Here is a 21,981-nt window from a genome sequence, read left to right as displayed (position 1 = left end):
TGCTTTCTATTTGTGTGGTGATGACATACAAATGGCCCGTTGATCATTCAAGTCATCTCTCCCCACACATGGCCTAGTATGTCTCAAGCATCAATGCTGGATTAAACTTGCACTGTATTAGACTCAAATTAAAATCCCTTTTCAGCCCCATTGTAAATATTTTGAAAAGATTTTGGTTTTAAAACTTTTAAAATTTGCTATGGCTTTTTAAAAGGGTTTGAATCATCTAGACTATTAATACACATTTCACTGCAAGTGCTTATGCTTTTTGTAAGGGCTCATTTCAACCTGAGGTTAGAAATTGGTTTCCCACTGTCCACTTCACCTGACAATCAAATAAATTAAGATAAATGAAAAATGTATTTTCCCACACTGCACAGTGGACACCATGATGGTAAATCCAGGTATGGGAAGCATATATTTGGTTATATAAGGTGATTTGGCCACAGCTCATGTCACTTTCTTGTGGTACGGCCGACATCAGGAATCAAAAATTGGACTTCAAGCACAATGGTTTTAGGAGTGAATTTAACTGAAAATGTCTATCATTTCTCTGTGGTTTGGTTTTTCTTGGCCAAATTTTATCTTGCTAAGTTGAAAATTTCATGTTTTGAGAAGACTCCCACCACTTCACGAGGCAAGAAACAGAGCTTTATAATGGTAGCAGCAGTTCATATGTAAACTAAGTTCAGCTGGCAGATGTAGCAGTCGTGGACTGAGGGGCAGGGGTGGAACAAATACTGTAAAAAGGGCACCACATGCAAAAAGTCATAACATAGTTATGGTGAAACAGTTTCAACCCCTTTTCAGGCATGTAGGGCAGCCTAATTGTGCATTTACCTTGGAAGTCAAACTGAGAGTGAGATCACACCAAACTGACCATTCCAACGCATCAAGTCCAAGACAGACACCTCCAGGAAAATGAGGATAGCAATGCAATACCTGCAGTCTTGTACATACAAACACCATATCAACTTGCCCATATTTAGAAGTACTGTGTGTATGACGGATTTAATAAAACACAAATAACAGCATCTTACTCCAGCTTTCACTTGTTAATCAGTGGAGCAGCCATGGTAGATTTTCAGGTCAGGTTTGTTGAGGTTCTTCCAACTTTCTGATTTGGAAATCCAATTTCAGGAGGCGTTCCAGTTTTTCCGAGAGGCAAATCACAAATTTATGACTCTGCATCACCTTTGCGTTGTTTTCCGTCTTGAGGGGCGCAATCACCACCAGTGATGCCGGACATTAAGTATTTTGAGCCACGCCATGCACGTCCGCATGCGTGCTGGGTGTTCCAAATTCCTACTTTCACCGTGGTCACCGAATGCAGCACAAGAGCCGCCCCGCTCAACCGGATTTCAGCTGGTCGGTAGTCGATCTTTGCCAGTGACAGTCGTCCCTCAAACCCTCAGGACCCCCTGGACCGTCCACCTGCCTCATATCTGTAGTTTTTTCCCAGGCACGGTGTGATGAAGCGAAAAGTGAACGACATTTAGGAGCAGTCTACATGTCTGCTGTGCAACAGGCAACTGGGCTGCAAACTCAGTGAAGGCTCATCGGCTTTGGAGGAACTGTTGCACAAAATCCCGCTGCGATGTCCCTGCTGTGTGTCAGAGGTAAGGTCTCACTTCATGGCTGCAGGTTGTCTTTGTTTAATAACAATGAAGTCAGTACGAAAACAGAAGAATGGAGGCCTGGCATGAAGAATGAGCTGGTACTTAATGATTCAAAAAGCCAAGTTCATTCTCTGCGATTGATGATAAGATTTGGGGATTGTTGTGCAGATATCACAGCAAAACCGGGGTGTTTTATTATCACATGGATAAAGAATGTGATTAGAAAACCTCAAACAGGCAAGACAAAGAAAAAAGGAGGAACAGGATGTAAAATTATTGTATGTTGATGAGTTTCATCTTCCTCATTCCACCACTGACATGTAAGTGATGAGAATAGAGAGCCCGTTAATTAGTCAATATGCATTTAAAAAAATAGAAAAAAAAACACCCACAAAACTTTTCAGTAGTTTCTTTTAAGATACCCACGTGCCATTTAAAACCCGTCGAAATGCTGATCCCATACGAAGGACTAAAACAGACTTTTACCTGTTTGCTCCTTCAAATGAAAAGCAATGGCACTGTTTGGAGTGCATATTTGAATGGAGTGTGTATTTGATCGCTACTGGAAGAGCATTCATGTATTCACATTAGAGTGCTATTGGTCTTTTAATGTTAGATATCTGAGTTTTAAGAGTCAACCCCAGTATGAGTGAGAAAGGACTGCGTACAACCTGGAACTAGAGCGAGACCGATGAATCAGATGTGCCGATGATCAGCTGATGTTACATTAGGTTACATTTTCCTAAAAGCTGGAATTTACAAGAAATCACAGTTCAGAATGCTACAGAGAAATAGCCCACCAAAAAATACAGGCAAGTTTATTTTTCAAATGGAAAGTGTCATTTTTTAATGATCTAATTTAAGGGATCCATATCAAAATGAATAACATAGATTTTGTTATCAGATTTTTAAAACAAAAAATCCAGCATCAGTTCAGATGTACCTAGACCGCAAGACAGTTGTTTACAACTGAGACAATTAAAGAGGGAAACGTGAGAGGCTGTGCAGTGATTGGAGATGGTGTGTGAAGATGTGTGAATGTATGATCATGAAGTAAAGCTGAGCTGTGATTTTGGCTCTAAGAGGAAAGAATTTGTTATGCATGTAGGCAAGCACTGTAGCATCTCTCAGCTATACGTGTTTAATGGGTTAAAACTGGATCCATAGCAGAAGCCTTATAATTGTCAAATTGTGGCTATTTAAGGGTTTGAAACTAGGTTGTAATATTCTGAAGCAGCAAAAGGTTTTACTGTTCTGGTTGACATTATGTGCACTGAAACTTTATGTGTGTTAAATGTGCTGGACGGCACGACCCCTGAAAACTAGAGGCTCACAGGAATCTCTGGAGCTCCACAGGGACGTATTTAATGACATTTTGATTATCAAAGAAGGAGAAAATCCAGGGTGCTTGAAGTTTTATTACTGGCTGAAACATCTCTTATGGAATGGCTTCGTTACTCCTGAAAGTATCAACTTAGAAACAAGTCAGTGGAGCCTGTGCACTTGCTTTCGTTGTAAAAGAGAGATCATGAGTGAAACTGAATGGCACATCGCTCCTTCCCACCACAAGTACTGCTGAGGTGCCCTTCAGCAAGTCACTTGATCTGCAACTGTTCAGGTGAAGCTGACCAGTGGCCTGGAGCAGGAAACTGTGGTTGTGCTGGGCAGGTGTGTGAGTGAAAGAATAAGAGACAAGCTGTTGCTGAAAACAAGCATGTGTATTCACACAGATAAAGTTTAGTTAATTAAAGGTGGAAAAAACCCAGATGCATCCCACACTGCCATTAGTTTATTTAACATTTTGGCTCCTTTCCAGATGACAAATTGCTCTTCTTTCACAGACATGCTGATTGATTTTCACACCATCGAACTATTGTCTGCCTATCTCTAACTCTCAGCCCCTGGCCTATTGTCTCTGACTGATCGCTTTTGACCATTTCTCATCTTGGGTGCGAGTGCCGCCTGAGGCTGGAGGGCCAACATCGGCGAACCTGTCTATTACAGGATGACGAGATGGGGTGAAGTTGGGGGGGGTGGGGGGGTCGCAGTGGGCTCAGCCAAGTGGGATTATAAAGAAAAACGTAATTTTGGTTCATATCTTGCACAGAGATTGAATGAGAGTGTGGCTCATGTTCGCCTGTATCAGTAACAGCATAATTGTTCTTGAGTTTTTCTGCATTCATCTGGTTCCAGTTCCAGCAGGATGATGAGACCTCAAATCTACAGCAGCATAGATCATAAAATCACTTTTGTCTTGATAGTGACGTGGTTGCTTTTACAACTAGATGGATGTCTTCCAGACTTTCCATGATCTCATTATTTATGATTATTATGAGTGTTGTTCAGTTCTTTTGATTTTAGTAGACTTGGTCAAGTTTTGAACTGCTGCATAGGACTGTGCAGACATTTTTTTAATGGGGGGGTCCCCATTTTTTTTCTCTCCTGCACATGCAAGAGGAGAATACAGAATGTTTACATTGAGTAGCAAACCAGGAAATAGTCAGATAATTTTATGAAATACCTTTGCCATGCAGTCACATGGTCTGCCATTCAAATAAAGAAGAGTAACAGTGTGTCATCACTGCGTTTTGTGCAATACTACACTTCCAGATAACATAGTGTAGAGTTGCTCTCACATGAGCCATACTCTCGATCCTTCTTGCTATCATGTCCCATTGTGTTCCTCTGTGCGTCATGGTATTGTCGTGCTTATTCAGGTTTTGTTTTGGTTTGAATATGGTTTGGCACTGCTTTTGTCATTATTGAATAGGTGAAAAAAGTGCAGAGTTGCTCTCATACACTGGATTAAGTCATGATTGCTCTGCTCCTTTTTTATCTATATCTCCGGACCTGTGACATCACACTCAGTGCGTTTACATGAACTTAAGTAGCGAGTAAGCAGTAATTTAGCACTCAAGCATTCAGCAGTGAAAACCAATTTATTTAGGTTTCCAAAGGCTACTTTGTGTTAATTTCAGATTTCGTCAGACTTTGCTTAGAGTTATTTTAAAATGAAAATACGCCACTGTTACTTTCCTTGTCTGTAGTCTTTTGCCATGCATGTGTGCTCTATAAAAGTCAGTTAGAAACCCAGTTACCTGTATTTATGGCCAACATAGCCCAAGAGGAACAGATGCATGGGAAAGGAAGGTTTCCCTAATTCACTATCCTGAGTACAGAAACCCGATTTGTCAGTTACATGACAGCTAAGAAATCAGCTCACTGAAGGCTGACTGTAACCTGTTTAGTTAAGTGCATGTAACAACACAGATTCTTTGTCAGTGAGTGCCACTTTGGTTCAATTTAAGACTCATGTGATGGCCATTAAAAGCATCTGATTTTGACATCATGGCTCACATCTGTCTCCTAGCAACAATCATAGTTTATGCTCTTATGGCAGTGTTCTTTGACAGTTTTAATCTTTCCAGTCTACCTGATATAAGTTTGTTGAAAAATGTGAGACATGCTTTTATAGCCCCCCATCCTCCTGACCAATGACAGCCCTATTTGACCAAAGCCAGAGTTTCTGTTTTTAACCCTGGCGTAGCAGATGTGCTCTCCCTGATTAAAGGAACCCAGACTTTCCCCCTCAGTGAGGCACATGCAGACAAACCAGAAGAGTGGCATCCTTGTTTCTTGAGAGCTGTGATACTTTTCAGAGGCCATTTCCTACTTCCTTGTTCCTTGTTGTGCCGAGGGCCCTCAGAGCCTGCATGATGGTTGGCAGTCCTCTGAAAAGAGTGAATGGTTGCAGAAGCCGAGGATGGGAGGACACAGTCTTTGACAGCTCCGTCAGTACCCACACTCAGCTATTTCTAGATGGCAGTTTGGAATATATACAGACACTAATGGTACCGAATAATTTGGAAGCGTGTTGAGTGTGCATTACAAGAAATTCTACTGCAATAATGGGAGATAAATACAGTACATGCAGGTGGACTGTTGGTCAGTGAGGGGGTCAATCTCTTCTTCATTTGTGAAGGTTAGCACAAAAATGGAAGCTTTTGTGATTATTATTTTGGAATGCAAGATGAAGGCCTGGTGTGGCTTCATTAAGGTAATAACTGAAAACGCTTTGTAGGCCACCAGATGCCATAGGTAAGGAGAGTAGGTGAGGAGAGACCAGGTCAGCAAACACACTGGCACACTGTGCTGGAATGACAGGGACACAAGTAAAGCTTCAGCGGCCCGGCTTGAGGGAGGGGTGGGGGGGTGGGGATAGGAGGAAAATAATCCCCTGGCCATCTGCTGCTTTTGCCGTCCGGTGTGTTTATGCTTGTCTGTGATTGAGTGTGTGCGTGTGTGTAGGGCAGTCACTTACGTGGGACAGGGAATTCACTTCCTTCTACTTGTTCCGTCCCGTTCGTGATAATGCTACTTCCAGGTATCACTCGCCAGCTTCTCACAGCCTCTCCTTACACGTCATCTTTGCTGCTCGCCACTTTGCTGACTGTTTCATCAGCATCAGCTGGCATTGCCACTGTGTACACGTTAGCATTTAGCTCCAAGCACCGCTGTTCCACAGCCTCAGCTGCAGGCATGGCTGCAGACTCTTGAGTCTCATTATCTCGTCAGCACAGTGATGAGCTCTGTCAGCATGTTAGTCGGCTGTCCACAGAATTAGATACTTAATATATGACATTAATATTGCTATTTAAGAGTAAAATATGCCTCTGACTGATATTTACTTTTTTATGTTAAAAGTAAATGTATATATATCTAACACCCAGGATTCATTTGGCAAAAATCTCTGAAACCTGTTTTTTAAAGGATTATTAAACTTTAAGATATGCAGGAATAATATACTTATATTTTTACTTTACTTTTACTTATAATGTGGCATTATTTATTGGTGGATATGTACTGCACTATTCTGCATATATTTACTATGTTGTATACATTGATTCCATAAGACATGTTGTTTTCTTCTATTTTTATGGTGTGTTTTTTTAAACATTGATCCAGGAACAACAGATGAAAAACCATTTTTTCTGTCGATAAATGAGCACTGGCCCTATTAAAGAACTAGTGAAATAAATACATAATGTATTTAACTTTTAAACAATGGAACCTGGATTAAGAAAAATAACAAAGGCACATGACAGTCTAGGCATACCATTTTTTATGTGAAGCTTTCAAAATATATACAAACATCTTTAATAATGATGTGTATAGCAATACATAATATTTAACATGTTCAGTGTTTAGTTGTAGTTGACTGAGCATGCTTCCTGATTTGCAGCCACTCATTCACTCCTTAGAGTGAATTCTTGCAATTTTCTGCAGCTCCACTGAAGCAGGTGTGTGTTTGAGACTGCGTGTATGTGCATGTTTTGTCTCTGGGAGAACCGATTTAACTTTAACAGAGTGCTGTCAGTATTTCAAAGGGGTGAAGTAAGGATTAGGACATGGGTTTGGTTAAGGATTGGAATTATTTTAGTGTTCAGGTAAGCCTCCAGGAAATGAATGCAAGTCTATGTAATGTCCCCAAAAGTGATGGAAACATGACTGTGTGTGCATGTGCGTGCATGCGTGCGTGCGTGCGTGCGTGCGTGCGTGCGTGCGTTCGTGTGTGTGTGTGTGTGTGTGTGTGTGTGTGTGTGTGTGTGTGTGTGTGTGTGTGTGTGTGTGTGTGTGTGGGTGGGTGGGTGGGTGGCTGTGGTCATGTCATCATCGATGAAACCCCATCCCTGGACCCCCTCCTAGTAGATCACTCTTGGACTTCTTGAGGCATCTCTAATTGGCTCATTATCGTAGTCAAGCAGGGACACAGCAGTGGGCAAAATCGCTCTTAATTTGTGATTATGCAAGGTGAAGTGAGGTATACATGCTACTGTATATTCTAAACACCAAAATAGAACATTTGTAATTTGGAGAATAGGAGATTAGATTTAGGAACAGGGAGTGATGATTGGTTCGGGTAAGGGTAAGAATATCAGAGGCAGACTAAGGCATGTCATACCTTCGCCATGGTGGGATGCGTTAATTCACAGTCCGACCAGGGCACTGCTGTCAGCACCAGGGAATTGGCTGGGAACAGGTGGTTTGATGGTGGGTCCACGGAGTAGTGAGGGTGAAGTTGAAGAATAATCAAACTCTGTGGAACAGGTGCAATACAAATTACAAGCGAATCTCTTAGGAGGGACTGGCGAGTCATGTTAGATGTGTGCATTTTCTGACTTCATTAATGATCTGTGGGCTGGGGGGGGGAAGCTTTGGCAGGCTGGATGTGGTCCTATGATGTAAAGCTATTACCAGTAGGGTACCTGCAACCTCAGGTTCGAACACTAAATTGCAATCCTACTATGGCAAATACTTGACCTGCTATCGCCTGAGCAGGATCCCTAAATTGGCAGGGATGCTGCAGCACATTCTGATGCCTCTGCTCCTCAGTAGAAGTGGAAGAGTAACTGTACATTTATGTGTAAACGGAAATTCTCCTGTTAGCAAGGTCAGAACCAGCACTATTTTGATCTTGTCTGTCATCGTACAAAATTGGCAATAAAGGTGCACACTGTCGTCACAAAACAAAAGCTCAGTTCTCTCAGACAGAGTTTCTGAACATCTTTAGTTTTCCAAAAGCTTCAGTTTTAGCTCTCCAGTTTTAGTTTTTTTTTTAATAATACTCGTCGTGTATGTGTGGACTAGGCATCAACCCTGATATCAAATGGGTTGGTCTGATATTATGATGAGTTTAGGATGTATCATCAGTAATGGTGATGAGAACATGAACATGAAATTATTTGACTTTTTCACGCAAGGTTGACTTAATTGTGTAGAAGTTCAGTGGTTTGACGATCAGGTAACTAGTGTGGCCTGTTGTGTATCTGTGTGGTGGCATTTATTTGGTGTGAGTAAGTCGTATCTATTTGGAGAAAAGCAGCCCTTAGGTCCAAGAACCAGAATGAGATGGTGCAAAACTGCAGGTGAGTCAGAGAAAAACTGATTTTTGAGACATTGATATTTGAGAGTTTGACATTAATTTTCAACAGGAGCATGTAACATATCGTTAGATGTCTATAATCCAATTTTTTGTAATGATCCACCAACAAAATCAATGTCAAAACCGATTTATCTACAAAGCACCTGTTGGTTAGGCTTTAGCTTGATGGCATTAGTTTTTTGCGAACTCTATGACTCCACAAGTAGGAACCATTCACATAACTTCATTGTTAGCAAAGGGTCAGAACACACCTCATTCAGTATACATTGAACAACACACACATGCACACACATATATTCGTTTTGCGTAGCGAGGTCTGCAGTGGCTGTCATTTAATGGAAGTGAGAGGGTGTTAATGACATGGCCACCAGGTTGCCAACCTCAACACACTCAAACCCACTGTGAGTTTAAGGACTGGAGCTAAAAATAGACCCACCGTCTGGCCCCTTGTAATGACACTGCTTTAGTCCACGTCTGTCTGCTTTGCTGAGCGTGTCTGAACTGCTGCTCCTGTCCAGATTTTTTAGCCGTTAGTGGACATGAGATAAATGATTGAATGACGAACACAAGATTGAAGTGCTTCTTGATAAGTAATGTTTTACTTCATTAATACCTACACGGGATTCCCCTTTTCCCTTACACACTTACTGTACTTAGCGATCAGGAGGTTAATGCTCCACATCAGCTGGGAGGGATTCAGCGCTCAAGGACACTTCAGCAGCATGAAGTCTTAAAAACCTACCCTGTGGTTTGCTACCACTTACTACATTGCACTACATTGCAAACTTATAGATTCTTCTGTCCTGCTTGTTCAGAATATATAATGCAGTGTGCAGGAAAGTAGTGGCATGGCTTTACTGATAGCAATTTCAGTTGACAACTCTGATGGAGTTGTCACGATAACTATTTGATGGACTGCAATGAAATTAGGTACAAGTATCCATCGTGCCCCAAGTATGAATCACAGTGGCTTTGGTGATCCTTTGGATTTTGCCAAACGTCAACTTACCAACAACATTTGGTACAGGCATTCATAATCCCCAGGTGACGAATTCAACTTGCTCAAGTGATCCCCTGACAGTTCGTCTCGCGTCACCATGAGGTTGACATTTGTTCATTCATGTTCCCCACAGCATGAACTGTAATAACTTTGGTGACCCCTTTTCGTCTGACTCCATCATCGGGTCAAAATTTCTTTTCTATTCATCTGCAATATTGTTGCTTAAACCAGATACCTGCAAAACTAATCACATTCCCATCAGCCTCAGCTGTACTTTGTCAGTGTGTTAGTGTGTTGTGTACTGATTATGATAGCATGCTAACATTAAAATAGAATGAAGACAAATGTGTTTGCCTTTGCGTTTCCCTTGTTCAATAGGCATTAAACAAATATTTGATCATTTATGTTAATCATTTAGAGAAGACAGGTGGTTAAATCAGTAAAATGTTCAGACAGTGGCCTGGCAGACTCCTCCTGAACAAGCTGGAGAGTCATCCCCCTCGTTGATGTAAGGCTTCAGATTTCCACCTCTGAGCTTCAAAGCCACACTTTCACGTCACTCCAGAGAGATCAAACCAGAGCCACCAGAACAGTCATTAAGTAGTCGCAGTCGGAGCTTCAATCTAATGAAAAGAAGAATGTCATCAAAGTACAGTGGAAATGACATATAATCATTTTGGCTTTGTAATATTGTCAACTGTGATTATTTCTTCAAAGTCAGGCTAAAATTATAGTTTACACTGATGGACATGGGTTGCATGTGGTTTTGTACTCTTGGGGCTCCAACAACCTCAATGCAGAAGGGAAAAAGTGATGTCATAATATGCTCATGATATTCTAGTGGCAGAAAATGCACAGAAATTCTGAAGTTTGATAATATTCCCGTTTTTTCCTAACTTGGAAGATAATACTGTACTGTACCAGTTTATTTCCACTTGAGTTAATTTTTGGCAGTTTTGGCCATTATACCTATCAGTGAAATTGAATTATTTTATTATACTCACCAACTTAATTGGTATGGGGGAACGTTGCAGCATCACTAAAAAGAAGTCCGACAGGGCATCGGACTGGTTGTAAACAACCCCACTGGTTAGCCAAACTTGTTCGGAAGAGGGAAGAGGGCAAGCTGTAAAATCATGACCCAATTCATCCGTTGTGACCAAAATGTTATAAAACAGAATTATCTTTTAAAACAATTGTAAGTGATGAGAGTGAGTGGTATTGTTTGTTTGTGTTAAAGCTTTGTCTGTGCAGGAGTGCTGAGCTGTGTTGCTCACAGAGCCTCCTAAAATGTCTAAAATTGAAATCTTGTCGAAATGTTGAAATAAGGTGAAAAAGTCACATTATGCGATGACACAGCACACTAATACTTTCTTTGTAAAATATATTCATTTTTGGCAATCTGTAACATGCACAGACATCACAAATGTGTTTATGACATGATTTTCATATATTACAGCTCTTCAGCAGCAGGTTTAATCTGATGCATGACTCATCATGGCTTCATACTGTCAAAGCACTCAAAGCTTTGGATGCTCCATAAGGTCAAAAGTCAGCTGCTTTTAATTCTTGCAAGTTGAAAAGTATTTCTGCTTTCCTTCATATTCTACATGTTCTCTTTGTTATTCATCCACAGTACAATAAAGCAGGGTCTGGTAGATTTCAGCCCTGCTTAAGGCATTAGCTCCAAGGGATTATCCCACCAGCCAAACGTTCAGTCAGCAGCAGCACGCATCCTCTCATACAATCACTCCGGTGGACACGTGTTCGGTATCTGGTCTGCTTGACTACCGCCAATCAAGCTCGCATCCCTCTAGCCCAGAGGGATGCGAGCGCTGAGATTTGACACTGACCTTTGTATTATTCTCTGTGACAGAATGACTGCAACTAGCTTCCATGCTCCATTTGCAGAAATCCACTGCCATTTGATATGATATTTGATTGTTTTAGGACGTCTTTTGACATCTGACCAGGCATAACGGATAACATGGGTTTCTTCCTAAAAACAATGAATAAAAATTAAATGGTCTTCATTTTGTTGTTTTGTCAACAATTATGGCAAGTGACCAGACACATTAGGCAAGGCATGGCAGTTTTCTACAACTGAACTCACATGTATCATGTACAGAATACCACAATATATAAAACACAACAGTAACAAAAGAGCAAAAATATTTATTAGTTGGTAAAATCCAAAAAATGTATGAATATTCATGTGTATAGCTGTGTTTCTCATGAGTTTAGACTTGATTTATAGTCGCCCATATGTAAATAGAAATGTATCCATGGTCCAACCTGAGAATCAGTCTCAAAACATAATTACATTTATATGTTAAGGAAGTCATTTCTCGAGGCTAAACAATGCACATGAATGCACCATTCCGACAGACTTTTCGGCTTATCCTCATTTAAAAAGACATGCCTATGCAACTCGGAAAGGAAAAAATGACACATGCAAAAAGAATTTTTGAGTGGATGCAGATATGTTTCAGTGGGCTACCAAAATTTAATTCATTTTATGGATCAGAAAACTTTGGTACAGTTTGATTATTTGGTTTTGATGTGCTGCTTGATATGATGTGTGACCAGTGTTGTTGTGTGGTGCATCATATCAGAGTGGGTTGTGAGACTTGACGTGTAGCCTCTCTGGGCTATGAAATATCAACCACACAGACAGTCACAGTAATAGAAAATATAGAAGGTCTGTGTTTTAGTGCCTGTTCAGTGATGAAATGCTGTGATTTTGAAAGGTGAAGATCACTCTGACAAACAGAGGAAGCATCAGCCAAGCAATTTCCATTGTCTGCTGTGGTTTGGAGATATATGGCTGAACTGAGAGCACCACTTTGCTTCTGCTGTGCTTAGAAGGTATGATAAATGTGACTTAACACTATTGATTGTCAGACCCAGGCTTTTATTTGTAGAGAAAACAGTTCTATTGCAGTGAGGTCAACAAATAAACTGCATAAACTGTGGTTTTAGATGTCCATTGACTGAAAGGTTTAGATTCTTCCTTGACAGGGGCATGAGTGATCCTTTTATTTTCTGAGTGATAAAACATAAAGGATGTCATACAATCAGAAGTTTGTGCCACTAAGATAAAAACAAACCCTCTCATGGGGCTTGTAAACACAAGTAAAAGCTAGACAGCACATCCCCGCCAGTTTCAGTGATGCTGCTCAAAGTCTGACCTTACTCTCCACAAAAAACAATTAATTGCCACCTTGGGATAAATAAAATCACACAGCAAATGTAAACTAAACTGTCCATTTGCTTGGAAATGTAACTCCTAACAAGCAGCAAGTAACCTCAGAACGATCAGTGTCCTTACACTGCTCCTCTCTGGAGAACCTTCAGGTATTAAGCATGTGTATCCACTTAGTTTGTCTTTGTGCTGTACAGTCTTTAGTGTGAGGGGATTGGATTTTAAACAAGCTTTGACATTTCTCTCACACATTTTTACACTTTTTGCCCAATGGACAGCTTGGAAAGATGGCTATACTCTGAACAAAATCTGAAATCTTTTATTGGTAAATGAAAATGAATGTGCAGCAATATGTAGTATCTTTCTCCCCCACTAATCCATGTTTGTCAGCCCAGATCAGTAACATTTACCACTGTATCTGAAATGATTGATCATGGCGTTTCAATCAGTGAACTTGGGGAAACAGATGGGTCCCACTGGTGGAGTCCTTGACTGATATTCTGTACTTGTCAGGAAGAAAGCTTTTTGTTAGTTGAGGAGGTTTTGTGCATATGCATTTGATATTAACTATGGTGTTCCTCCAGGAACCATCCTGGGCCCTGTTCTTTTTTCTTTGTGGATGTTCCCACACATTATTAGTCCACATGACATAATATCTCTGTTATGCACATGATACACAATTGTATATCTCTTTTTTGTCCCCCCAACCCCAATTCTTTCAATGCTTTTATTACCTGTTTCACTGATATCAATATTTGGATGAATATGGTTGTTTTTTTTTTATATTTTACTTTTTGGATCCAAAATAGAATGATAGAGACTGCAGTCAGTGTCTGATTGTCTGTCCAAACAGATTAAGACACAAGTGACAGATCAGGGAAACTATTTGCCATTTAATAAGGTCACCAAAACACAATAGTTCATGTTAGGAACGTTGCCAAAATTAGACGACTCTGAATGAAAACCATGCTGAAATGATACATGCTTTTATTACAAGTCACTCAGAATATTGCTACTCAGGCCACCTTTAAAGTCTGTATCCTCCCCCCTGGTCTTAGAGCAGCAGACTCTCCTGGTATTTTTTATATAGAAACTAAAGACCTGAAGATCTTTTTAACATCTTGAATTGGGATAATCTGACCAGATCTTACATTTTCATATTTTGTACTTCTATAAAATTTTCCTGTTGTTATTGTTACTATTGTTTTTAATGCTTTATCGTATTGTTTTTCAAATGTTTATCACCCTCAGTGGTAAGCTGTGTAGATGTTTGATGATGAGATTGCAGCCAAAAAGTTGGAAAATCAACATTAGAGGAGATATGCTCCCTTCAAATTAAACAATATATAGTGGTATACGGGCTGCACGGTGGCGCAGCAGGTAGTGCGCGTGCCTCACAGCAAGAAGGTTGCCGGTTCGATCCCCAGGTCAGGCGGGGCCTTTCTGTGTGAAGTTTGCATGTTCTTCCCGTGCATGCGTGGGTTCTCTCCGGGTACTCCGGCTTCCTCCCACAGACCAAAAACATGCTCATTAGGTTAATTGATGACTCTAAATTGTCCATAGGTGTGAGTGTGAGTGTGAATGTTTGTTTGTCCTTTCATGTGGCCCTGCAATCGGCTGGCGACCGGTTCAGGGTGTACCCCGCCTCTCGCCCATTGTAGCTGGGATAGGCTCCAGCCCCCCGCAACCCCGAAAGGGATAGGCGGTATAGATAATGGATGGATGGATAGTGGTATACTTGTGGTGGTGTAGGTATACTCGTCTTATCTGTGATATAAAAGTTTTCAACTTTCAGTTATATTTTTATGGGGATTTTATGCCATTATTTCACAGCTGATAGTAGAGGGATGACAGGAAATGTTGGGAAAGATAGATGGGGAGTGACATGCAACTATCCCTGGTGGGACCCCTTAGCTATCAGGGCACCCCAAAGGTTCTAATGTCTGACAACAAGGGTGTTAACAGATGCAGATTTATGAGTATGCATCTTTTGAGTATGAGTATGACAAGTAAACCACAGAAACACATTTATTTTTTTCAAAGAGACTGATGAAATATATTCTCACTATGAGATTGCATTGAGTTGCAGAAGATAGTGGAACAGAGTCGAGCTTGCAGTGTTGTCAGAAGTACAGCTCTCTACAGATGGCAGACAGTACTTACAGTATTGCTTCAGTGTTTATGTGTATTCTCACACATTTTAAATCTGCTTTGCTCTTAGACTCTTCTCTCTGTGACTCTAGTATCATTGTGAATCTCTCTCACAGTGTCAGGCCATTCAGACAGGTATTGTCAGACCGGTTGGCACTCGACCAACGAGGCCACCGGGCTTCCTGTGAGCCTCTGCCAAGCTGGCACGAGTGACACACAAGGCAAACTGTGCTGACAGGCTAAGACAAATGACCTGTTAACGATCTCGCTCTCTGTCTGCGAATTCTTCTCTGTGTCTGTCTCTCTTATCAAGTCTCACACTTTTGGGCTGTGATTGAATAAACGTATTGATCCCCCTCAGTGAGAATATGCATTTAAACCTAATTTAAATAACTAAATTACCTTAGAAAGGCAATAAACTTTTGTACTGCTGCAGAGTAAAAGGACCATAACACATCTCCCGGGGGCTTAATTGCATTTTTAATCAATATCAGTGTGAGTGACTTTTTAACCTAAAACCCAGCAGACATTGGTATTTCAAGATGTTCTGTGCTGCATTGTGTGTGAGATCTCATTGATGCTGTCATTTTAAGAATTTCTCAAAAGATTCCTTGATTTTTTTTTTTTTTTCTTTATTTCAGCCTTCTTCTTTCTCGTTAAAAATCTGATCATCTTGTACTGTACGTGTTGTTAATGTCGGGATCAGAATACGTGTTTTTGTTTTTTGATGGTCACAGTGCCATAAACTCTTGCTGGTTGGGTGACTGGTAAAACTACACATATGTCCCCAACTAATCATAGCATGTCTTATGTCACGATCATGCATGAGTTTGAATGTCATTTGGGAGGTGGGTGAAGCAACTGCCAATGAAATGGACAGAAGGCTTGTGTGTGATGCTGGCAGTCTTGTGTACCAAAAACAAAAAAAAAATGGATGCGCTATAACATTAAAAGCAAATGCAAGAGGCGTAGAGTATACTTGGGCCCATTTGGTCACTATTTATACATCTACTGGGAGTTTCACATATAGTTATTTTATTTCCATAGTTATTGTAACGGGTATATTTAGTACCACCAGAACAGCTTGCAGCAACTTTCATTTGAGGCTTGGCAGAGACAGATAAGTAACAGTGTAGTTCAGTGATCAGTTCAGAACTAGTCTCTCAATGGAATATAGATTCTCTTGAAATGTTTGGTGAACCAAACCTCAAATAGTCACAGGCAGGCAAAGATCCAGGAAGTGCATATCAAATTTCAGAGTCTCTTGTGTAAGTGTTTAGTGCAGCACACACCAAGGGTGCTTTTCATTTCGTTGAATTGTGCCTCCTCGTCTCCTCTCTTCTTCGTCGACCCGGAAGTTGTTTCCCCTCCACCATGATGAAGGATCTTCCAGTTGCTTGAATGCACTTGAGGGAGATGAGGAGTGAGGAGAGAGGAATCTTCTGAAGGAGATCAGAGTGAGGATACACCAGTGTAGCCTACGCGGAAGTCTTTTATTATTTAAGGGGAGCGTCGTATGTGGCACACGTTTGAATCATGGCGGGAGCAGGTAAATGTCATCAGTAATTGACGTCGCTTCGGACTGACGCTGTGGAGCAAGGATTTTTCATTTCTGGGGGTGCTTTTCATTCCATAAATTGGTCTCCTCGTCTCCTCCACTCGCTTCCTCTCCTCGCGTCTTAGCTCCACCCAGCGAGGACATGAAAGAGGGATTCGAGGAAGGGACGTGAGGACGGGGAAACGAAACTCCGAAATGAAAAATCCTCGCTCCACAGCGTCAGTCCGAAGCGACGTCAATTACTGATGACGTTTGCACAGCTGTAAAAGCTGTAAAACGTGATATTATGGTCAGATCTGCAGTCAGACTGTTCTACTCCTGATTGCTATTGATGAGGTTTCAATTATATGCCGTTAGAGGCATAACAGAGGACGGGTGTGTGGTAGATTAAACCAACAGCCTTGTAGCCTTGCTTTAAAAAACCGTAATATACCAAGAATTTTCATTAATTTCTTGGTGACAGATACAATTGTTAAAAGGACACAGTTGAAACAAGAATCAGGATTACATTTGTGAAGACCTGCTCCCGCCATGATTCAAACGTGCGCCACATACAACACGCCCCTTAAATAATAAAAGACTTCCACGTAGGCTACACCGGTGTATCCTCACTCTGATCTCCTTCAGAAGCCTCCTCTCTCCTCGCTCCTCGTCTCCTTCAGGTGCATTTAAGCAATTGGAAGATCCTTCATCATGGCGGAGGGGAAACGACTTCCGGGTCGATGAAGGAGAGAGGAGACGAGGAGGCACAATTCAACGTAATGAAAAGCACCCAGAGTTTCGTCTCCTCCGTCCTCACGTCTCCTCCTCGCATCCCTCTTTCATGTCTTCGCTGGGCGGAGCTAAGACGCGAGGAGAGGAAGCGAGTGGAGGAGACGAGGAGACCAATTTACCGAATGAAAAGCACCCCAATAGTCACAGGTGAACAAAGATCCAGGAAGTGCAGGGAAAGACTCGTGGTTGGAGACAAAAGGCTGAGATATTTACCGGATAACAGGAGAAGAAACATGGCAGGCAGGTTTGGCAACAAGAGATCAGTCCAAATGTAAATGCTGGAGCATCTTGCATGGAAACAAATAAACAACCTGGCACTGAGTGTGTGTGGGAGAGCAGCTTAAATACTAGACTGATTGGGAATGAGTCTCAGGTGTGTGATCAGGGGAGTGGGCAGGTGAGCATGGCTGGTAGGGGAGTGAGAGTAGAAAAGCACTGACTGAGCATGTGAACAGGTGAAGGAAAACGACAGCAGGTAGGACACTCAGTGTGCGACAGTTATTCATTCTACAAGGAGCAGGTTTGGCTGTGTTGGCTGCATCAAACAGACTACTTTAATGTTTGATTTGGAATTAGTAATGATGAGCATATTCCTGCAATTAGGACCGCAGATAATGTTATGACAACACAGCAGCTACTCGCTACTACTGTTGCCACAGCTCAATGAACTTTTCCTCTCTTTTGTTGTCCCACCTGACAGCAGCAGCTTCAGCATCCCTCGTCCTCCTCTTCACCATGGTTAGCTGACTGTACTCCGGAATCAAAATCAAATGCTCCACTCCAATCAAAATCGTCTCAAAATCAGGCTAGACTTGTGTAGTCTTGTTTGTGTGTATATTCATCTCCTCCAGGTGAATCAGATTCACAGACCATTCACACAGCAGAGGGAGGAAAGCACAGGTGGAATTATTAGCATTCATGAAGGCTCTGTTACAGAAAGTATTGCAGTGCAATACATCAACAAACAATGCTCATAGACCCCTGTCATTGACAATGTCTGCTGTGATTTTGAAGGGATTTTTGACTGCTTGGGGGCAGAAAGAAGCAAACGTGGTTCCAAAATACTATCATCTTAAATTGCTTGTTAGCGAAGAAGTAAGTCTTTAAGCATTAAGCAGACACAGAACAACATTATCATTCTTTGGAGCGTAATGAATGAATCTTGTTTTAGCTTGACCCGAAAAATATGCAGCTGTCGGGTCATTTGATCGAGGAATGAATGCTGATTGCACCTTTTCCGCTGAAGACAAAAGACAGATGTTAGTGGGTGTTAGTGGGTTTTTGGTCCAGTGTGAAAAAGGCATTAGCGAACCAAAGTGAGTGGCCAAAATCTGCTAAAACCATGTAGCATTAGAGCTGCTGAGTTAGTGTTTGCTTAATTCTCTGTGGCTTCAGCAGTGTGTGACGCTTCACATTACACAAAGACATTTGATTCAATGTCAATATAAAAAGTAACACTCTCTGGGCTTAAATGGATTATTAACCTGTCAGGTATTTGCAGTCCCTTAATATTTGTTGCAAGAGTTGAAGTGAAAGAAACACAAACACTGTGATAAAATGGCCTTGTGGGTAGAATCCTACACCTGTTAATTTAATAATTTCGGTCTGTGATGATAAATTTGTGTCATAAACATCTGTCCACCTACACAATAAGATATTAACCATTTCCCACCTGTGTCTTACCATGAATGATTCCAGTGTTAATGTTTATGTTTAGCACATAAACTGTGTCCATTGTGTTTTCACAGCTCATTTCCTTGTTGCTTCTTGATTCACACAGAATACATTTTGACTACATCCATACCTACACTACCCAGTGCCAACATAGACACATGGTTTTGTATTTTAATAATGAGCATACCAAGAAACACAAACGACCCTGAAATAATGATGCATATTGAATACAAACGGCTCAATGTTGCAGTTAAAATCCTTTCTAATCAAGGTTGCCAGACTAAGTGCTGTGACTGTCAACAACAATTCCACATTTAGTTTTCTTCATGAAGGGCAAATGTTTACAGGTCTGTTTAGTATAATCACAGCCTTCTAGGCTTCTGTGCCTCTGTGCCAGTGTTGGGTTGTCTGTCCATCTGTGCTTTTCTTGTGAACACGATATCTCAGGAACACCTGGAAACAGTTTCTTTAGATTTGGCACACAGATTGTCATGGTCAAAGGCCAAAACTCAAGAATTCATACACTGTTATAACACTTCACACTAATGTCTCAAATGTTTCCTTAGCTCTTTGAGAAGGGTTTGAGTACATCAGATAGTAGACAGTGTCCAGTATTGACATATATTAAATAAACTAATGATCTATTTGTACATATTGCTATTTGTTTTGTTTTTGTTGTCTGATCATAAACACATTAAGACAGAGGTCAGTTAAAATGTGGTCTCATCCATTTCTCGTAAAGCATTTTAAATATTCTCTACGTACCTAACCTCAGTTCAGTTTAGCAGCGAAGTAGATAGTCATTGCTGCAAGACAAAAGGAAAGAAGCAGCACAAGTGCAAGTTAGAGGGGGAAAAAACAATCCTAGCGGCTTCATAAATCATTCTATCCAAACAGAAGAAACAACTCAAATTACATCAATATTTAAGTGAGGAGAAGACTGCTGACAAATGATGACAAAATAGATTCAAGAGAAATAAAACAAATACTTGCTGTGTGACTAATCTGTGTTTTTTTTTTTTTCCATTTTCTCTTCCAGTGAAAAAAGCCAAACTACACGGGCCTCCAGGTAAGAGTGACTCCATCATACTGAATGTCTGCTGCTGTTTGAGAGGTGTGGACATGACAGTAAGAGATGATAGGGGACAGCCAAGTTGCAGCACAACATGCTCATAGAACAGGTTTCTCTCAGTTTTGCCAAAAAGTGAGAGGACTACGTCATTTTTTAAAAAGCCGGGACTCCCCCCTCAAAGCTGGAGGTTCAGTTCCAATAACTGAACAATACTTAAACAAGAGAGCTGGCGGGTTTCAATTAGGCAGTGTCAGATTCAACAGGTAAACTTGATGTGCAAATAAAGAATGTTGTGGCTAAGAAGCAAAGGTAGAAGTTGTGTTTAGTTGTCAGAGTGCTACCAAAGCTCATAGGAAGGAGTTGTGTTGGGAGTTGGGACTTCATAAAATGTTGCTGAACTTCCTTTGAAGAAGATGTTGATATCCCATAATAGTTCGGTTGAGCTTTCTGTTGGTTAGTGTTTGTATGCAAGTCCTGCACTTGTCCCTTTGCATGGTTCCTCGTGACGTTGATGATCATGTGCTTGGATCTCATCAGTCGATTTGTCACAGGTGAGAACGCCAGCCGGACCTGGAGAAAAACTCAGCTAGTTCCTCTCAGGATGAAGCATCAGCTGTTCAGCAGCCACTCAAAAGTGGAACTCTGTCTTCCTGTCCACCTTTTCTCTGTATGTCTTTTTGTGTCAATTTTTTCTACCTCTTTGCTGGTTGCAGCTGTTTGTCCCGCCTTCTCTCCAGGCGATGATGAGGACAGAACAACAGCAACCAGTGGGAGAATGAGAAGTCAAGCCAGAGGAGGAGAGAAGAAAATCAATAGATCATCACAGACAAAGGGCCACCTGCTAGCTTGAAATGACAACTTGTCACCCCAGCATAAAGGAGAAGATGGAGACAAATCCTGCAGTGTCTTTAGGAGACAGACAGACTCCAGATACAGAGGCTCATTTGTCATTGGCTGCCTCTGGCCTCCCATCGCAGGGCAGATTTTCAGAGCGGAAGGAGGAGATTTGATTGGCCTCTCAAGGGTTCATAAAGCAGGACGTGAGTGATGGTGTTGCTACTGTAGGGATGCCCTTTTCCCTTTGAATTTTTATAAAGTTAAACTAACAACTAAAAACAGCATACAAAGTCAAGTACAGCGAGTAGACCCAGAATGCAGTTCTGTCATGTGACGTGATTATTAGTCTAAGGTCAGACACAACTGATAGAGTTTGTCCCACTCTGATGCCCCAGTTTGGGAAACATGATCTGATTTGTCTTAATAGTAAGAAGCAATAGATTCTTTGCCTCAGGGAGCTGGCTGCTGTCCCAAGGCCCTCCTGAAACCCCACTGCTTGACAACCCCTGAGAGATGGCGGCTGGTATATGTGTCACTTTATTAGTTTAGAAGATTTAAGGCACATTATCCTGTTTTTAGCCATGCTATTACTGTGGCTTTAGAGACGTCAGATAGTCTAATGGTTTGTCGGCCCAAAGTTGTGAAGAATTCTACAATTGATGGATGGATTGCAGTGATATTTAGTACAGTCATTTGTTGTACATTTGTTGTTCCCAGAGAATGTACAGAAGTCATCAAGTAAGATCCCAAAATGACCATATATTAATTAGGGATGCACTGATCCGATATTGGTACCGGTATTGGTCCCAATATTGAAGAAAATTCTAGATCGGGTATCGGTGACAAGGGGCCCGATACATAGGGGCCGATCTATTCAGTCTAACACTATGCTATAGGTGCTGTGAACGGCATCATGTGCAAGCAACACGCAGTGCTGAAGTGCACATGATGTGGACCACATTGTTTTTTGAAAATAGAGCAAGCGAAAGGATCGGCTATTAGGAACTTTTTCACACTACCTCAGCCTACAAGCTCGACAGTTACTTGCAATACCTGCGCAGTAAATGTTCTGAGGGGCAGTGGTAAAACGTCAAGTTATAACACAACCAACTTAATCATTCACCTGCAGAGATTTCACACCAGGGAGC

The 21,981-nt window shown here is 41.3% G+C and overlaps 1 protein-coding gene across 1 annotated transcript in view; it reads left to right on the top strand.

The window, feature by feature from the left end:
- The first annotated feature begins 1,411 nt into the window (after positions 1–1,411).
- LOC139332062 (protein unc-13 homolog B-like) overlaps positions 1,412–21,981 on the top strand; it is a 175,880-nt gene continuing 155,310 nt past the window's right edge. The window contains exons 1-2 of the mRNA XM_070963760.1: positions 1,412–1,619; positions 19,964–19,993. Coding sequence (XP_070819861.1) covers positions 1,598–1,619; positions 19,964–19,993 — 52 coding nt within the window. The 5' untranslated portion in view covers positions 1,412–1,597. The remainder of the gene's footprint in view (positions 1,620–19,963; positions 19,994–21,981) is intronic.

This window comes from Chaetodon trifascialis, chromosome 6 (genome assembly GCF_039877785.1).
Source record: "Chaetodon trifascialis isolate fChaTrf1 chromosome 6, fChaTrf1.hap1, whole genome shotgun sequence".
Taxonomy (NCBI): Eukaryota; Metazoa; Chordata; class Actinopteri; order Chaetodontiformes; family Chaetodontidae; genus Chaetodon; species Chaetodon trifascialis.
Note: the sequence above shows the minus strand (reverse complement) of the source record. Positions and strands in the feature narration are given on the sequence as shown.